Source organism: Merops nubicus, unplaced genomic scaffold (assembly GCF_000691845.1).
Source record: "Merops nubicus isolate BGI_N331 unplaced genomic scaffold, ASM69184v1 scaffold27216, whole genome shotgun sequence".
In the NCBI taxonomy this organism is placed as follows: domain Eukaryota; kingdom Metazoa; phylum Chordata; class Aves; order Coraciiformes; family Meropidae; genus Merops; species Merops nubicus.
In genome coordinates, this window is record NW_008614810.1 from 53,218 (window position 1) to 58,251 (window position 5,034).

The following is a 5,034-nucleotide window of genomic DNA, read 5'->3' on the forward strand; positions in this document are numbered from 1 at the left end:
TCTATTTTTGCTGAGAAACTCCTTCAAGGAAGGGAAGTAACACCATAAGACACAGAGCTGATGCTGGGAACATACTGGAATGTATGAGTTCAGTCTATTTAAATCTTGGGTTCTGCTTTTTCCTTGTCAACACCTAATTAGCCTGTCTCTTTGCCAAACTTGGGAGAAAAAGCCTGTGTAAAAACTCAGTGTTCCTTCTATTTAATTGAAGCTTGCAGAGTTCGGTTTGTGTCATGAATGCTCAGGGAAGGAGTCTATAACTAACACAGAAAACCCACGGGGGAATTTCTTCTAAAAAGAAGATATTTTTAGGTATCATGAAGGTGTCGAGGACAGAAATAGCACTCTGAACATGAGTGCAGTTATAATGTGCACATGATTTTTTAAGTAGCATGCATCAGTCTGTTGCTCTGCTTTTCCAGTTCCTGCATGTTGCCTGTCCTAAAACGGGCTGTGTGCTCTTTTCTTTCCAAGCCTACATCCGATCCAACCAGATTATGGGCTGGGGAGAAAAAGCTATCGAGATACGGTCGGTGGAAACTGGACACTTGGATGGTGTGTTCATGCATAAAAGGGCACAAAGACTCAAGTTCTTATGTGAACGCAATGACAAGGTACCATCCCCATCCCTCCCAGTTTGTTGTCAGGGTGGGAACTGTGTGCTTTAACTGGGTACGTGGGTTGGGTTGACCCTGACCAGCAGCCAAACACCCACCCAGCCTCTCATTCACTCCTTTCTCCGATGGGATGGGGAGAGTGAGAAGACTCACAGAGCAAGATAAAGATGGTTTAATCAGGACAACAAAAGCTGCACACCAAGCCAGGCAAAACAAGGAATTGATTCCCAACCTCCAGCTGCTTCCCAGGAAGCCTGCCTGCTTGCTTGGGGAGACATATGCCATCACCACAGTGTTCCCCAAACCTCTCCCATTCCATGAGTTTTTATTGCTGAACATGATGGGACATGTGGTGGGACATCCCTTTGGTCAGTTTGGTTTGGCTGTCACAGCATTGTCCCCTCCCAGCCTCTTGCCCATCCCCAGCTCACTGGCCCTTGAGGGTTGAGGGGGCTGGAGAGAAAGCCTTGGTGCTGTGCAGACATTGTTCATCACTAGCCAAAACACTGGTGTGTTAACAGTGGGTTGCCATAATGCCAAGCTCAGCACCATACAGGCTGCTGTGTGGGACGTCAGCTCCATCCCCCCTGACCCAGCACAGCTCTGCGGTTGCACTGTAAATCCCAGGGATGGTGGAGGCAAGTCAGAGCCACTGCTGCCCGACCTGCTGAGTGTACCAGTCTCTTCTCTTCTCTTCTCTCCCCAGGTTTTCTTTGCCTCCGTACGGTCGGGTGGAAGCAGTCAAGTCTATTTCATGACCCTTGGCAGGACTTCTCTTCTGAGCTGGTAGAAGCAGCGGGATTTGGCGAGGAGGAATTGCTGACATCCAGAGTCTGAGATCTTCATAACTCGGAATTATTTTCAGCTGGAGTACAGACCTGCACTGATGCAGCACTCTGTGTAAATGTGTGTGCAGGCATGGCTGGTGTTAGGTTTCTTTTAGTTTTTCAACTGAGGCTGCGACGCAGCTGGTGCTGTAAAGATATTGCCATCAGGTGCTACAATGTCTTTGAGGTTTGGGATCATGCTAGAAAGCTACAGGTCTTCTTTTCCCTTCAGCTCCAGGATTCCTAGGCTTTGAAGGACTCTGTTTGTTAGTGTCAAAACAGAGAGGGGGGAAGAAAAGGAAAAAAATAAAAACAAACGAGACTTACCATGAACATGCTGTTGAGTGGACAGGAGGTAGGCAAGAGAAGGTGAGAAGTGGTGTAGAGAGTCAGACTGGCTGAAACAGAGGGCAGATCTAGTCTAGTAATGTTAACAATGTATTTAATTGACATTTCTTTTTTGTAATGTGACAATATGTGGACAAAGAGGAAGGTGCAGGTTTTAAGAAGTTAATATTTATAAAATGTGAAAGACAAAGTGACTAGGATAACTTCTTCTTGGGGACAGGGCGGGTGGGAAGGGGCTTGGGGTGGAATTCTTGGGGTTTTTTTTTGTTTCTGCAGTTTTATTTTGGCCTGGCCAATAACTTTAGTCATTTTCTGTGTACCAGGTATTGCCTGAAACATGTGCAGATGATAAAAAAAAAAGTAAAAAAAAAAAAATTCATTTTCTATAATGATTCTGTGTTAGGCCAGAACTTGGTTATGTCACAGTATTAGCACTGCCTCAGTTAAAGGTTTAATTTTTGTTTAAACCTAGAAGTGCAACAACAGTTTTACCACAGTCTGCACTAGCAGAACTAAAAAAAAGAAAAAAAAAAAGAAAGAGAAATAAAATCCAAACTACATATGTTTATTTTTTTGTGCCTACCTCATTGTTTTTAATGCATAAAATAAAAGAGGTGGTTTAGTTTCTACGTTTTTAGATGAAAACCATTAATGTCTAATTTAATCTTAATACCAAAACTACCAGATGGAAAGGTTTCTGACTGTTATTGCATAGCAAGTTTAAAGAGAGTGGTCCGTTGGGGCAACAGTGGTAGCGGTATGGCAGTGAGACACTGATTAATGTAATCTGCTTACAAAATTTGGTGAAGCAAGCATTTTTTAAAACCAGTTTCATCCTTAATAGAAGTCTGAATTTAGCCTAAAACCAGAAGTTTCACTCTTCTAACACGTGGGCTTAGGAACAGGCAGGTAAAAATAACTAGGCTAGTTCTATAAACTGTTAAATGTTGTAGGAAACATTTTGGGGCGGTGATGTTTTTCTAAGAATGCAATGCACTAAAACTCTTTTAAGAATGTAGTTAATACTGCTTATTCATAAAAACAGCGTATACCTGTGTTTAGATGTAAGATCCCAGCTCTGGCTTTTTTTTTTCTTTCTGTTTTGTTTTGTTTTGTTTTTTTTTTTTAAGTCAGTTTCATTTTATGAATAAGTTCTGACATTTGTAATAAATGTCTTGAGAGTAATAATTTGTTTAATGGCTACATGTTCATTACTTGAGAAACCTTGAGTGTATAATAATCTGTTGGTGTTGTAATAATGCACAGTGTCACGACTCAACCATTTTCCTTTTTGTTTTCACCTCTTTTATTTTTTTGATACCTTCGGTGGGGTACTTTGTTGACAGCTGCCTTAAGCTGTTCATTCAGTGAACAGGCTCTCAGTGTTTCATGGGCTTTGTCTTCTGCTGCGGTGAACTTCCCTTCGTGGCGTGACAGGTAGGGCTTCTTAAACGCCAGTTCTCCAGTTCAGCCAAGCCGATGGCTCACCCAAGCCCGAGGGCTCGAGCGACTGGTCACACGATCGGCTGAGAGCCGAGAGCACCGCGCGTGCCGAGCTCAGACTCGACAGACCCTTCCTTGGTGTCCGACCCGACTGCTGTAAGTCCTTCAGCCCCCGTCAGCGCTGCTGCCGAAGACTCTTGTGGGCATCGCGGGCGGTTGAGAAGCGGGCGGTAGACGTACCGCTGGCGCACGCGTCTGCACACCCCCCAGCCCCCAGCCCCCTCAGAAAAGACTCAAGAAAGCCTTACATTTGCTGGCGGAGGAATACCTAGAACTATTTTGGTTTTAATTTTTTTTTTTTTTTTTATTTGTATGACTTTTGGATAGCTTTGAAGGTGAAGGATGTGTTCTTTTCAGGCCTGGTGCGGTCAGCCAGAAGAACGATCGACCTTTTGTACTCTGATGGACTGAAGGGGACTCGACACACGGCGTGGCGGTAGAACGTGGGTGTAGTCACACAGCTGCCCTGTAGTTTAGTTTCCCGAAGCCGATTCGATCGAATGTCAGTCTGCGTGATTTAAATCTTCCAGCGCTTTGTGGTCAAAAATTAACCTAGTCCTTGAAAGCTGATGCTATTCACCTAGAGGAGGATGCTCCAGTGCTGTAGGGATGCCCAGGTCACGGATACGTGCTGTTGGAAGTTTGGAGGCTCCGGGGTCGGGGGGGGTTGAATCTCCTCCTTTCAGTGGGGCCGCCCGCCTGGCTGCTTCTGCCTCCATGGAAGCGCCAACACGGCGAGGTAAAAACAGTATTACAAAACCACTACGTACACCGACAGCGAACTCTTCAAACAGTGCTTCTCTAAGCAAAGAAGAAAAGAAAAGCTCCTAGGTTTAGATTTAAGCTTTAATAAGTAATAATTTTCTGTATCTTTAAGTCAAAGTAACCCTAACTTGTATGACTGCAGTGTTTTTATTTTTTATCTTATGCACATGTTATGTTGGAGAAAATGTTTACAAAAATGGTTTTGTTACACTAATGTGCATCACATATTTATGGTTTATTTGAAAGTGATTTTTGTGGGTTTTTTAGTTTTTCATAGTAGTAGTAGTACACTTTTTGTGATTTATAACCCCAGACTCTGCTGATTATAAAGATGCTAAACAATAATACAAAATGACAAACTGCATTAAAATTACTAATCGTAGAGCTGCAAAGCAGACTGGTGACAAGTAAAACACTCAGCCTTTTTTTTGCAGTGCTATCTAACTTGTCTTCTGTGTATTATGGAAATTACTGTTTTTTCCCCGTTTTTCCTTAAATAAAGTCAAATTGACACCTATTTTATGTGGAAAGTACTTTGAGTATCTGCTGGCTGCAGAAATCGATCTGCACGTTGCCTAGGTGCATGTGTTACAAGCACAAAAGCCTTATTGTCAGATCTCATCGTTTTAGAGACTTTGACAGTAAACATGGGCTTTTGAGGGCTTTTTTTTTGTTGTTGTTGTTTTTTTCCATGAAGCCCAGAGTCCTGGTGCAGCTGCTCTTTTGAGAACTGCAGTTTTCAAGCTCAGGAAGGTCAGTGAGCGGCCGGTGGCTGGGAAAGGAGAAGTTGCAGCAGGGGGAGCCCGGCGCGGTGTGAACGTGTCCTCCCGCCAAACCCCCGCCACGCCGCCTCCAGGCGCCCGCGTTTCGTGAGCCGGCCTTGCCTGTCGCCGAGAGAGAGCCACGGCTGGAGTCCTGAGCCAGGCTCTCACACATCCTAGCAGCACAGCTCCCGAAACCTCGGGCGTCCCGAG

At 44.3% G+C, this 5,034-nt stretch overlaps 1 protein-coding gene across 1 annotated transcript in view; it reads left to right on the forward strand.

The window, feature by feature from the left end:
• The window catches only part of MAP4K4 (mitogen-activated protein kinase kinase kinase kinase 4), a gene marked incomplete at its 5' end in the record, with an annotated part of 54,698 nt that extends 51,730 nt beyond the window's left edge, over positions 1-2,968 (forward strand). The window contains 2 exons of the mRNA XM_008942359.1: positions 475-614; positions 1,324-2,968. Coding sequence (XP_008940607.1) covers positions 475-614; positions 1,324-1,407 — 224 coding nt within the window. The remainder of the gene's footprint in view (positions 1-474; positions 615-1,323) is intronic.
• Positions 2,969-5,034: the final 2,066 nt, after the last annotated feature.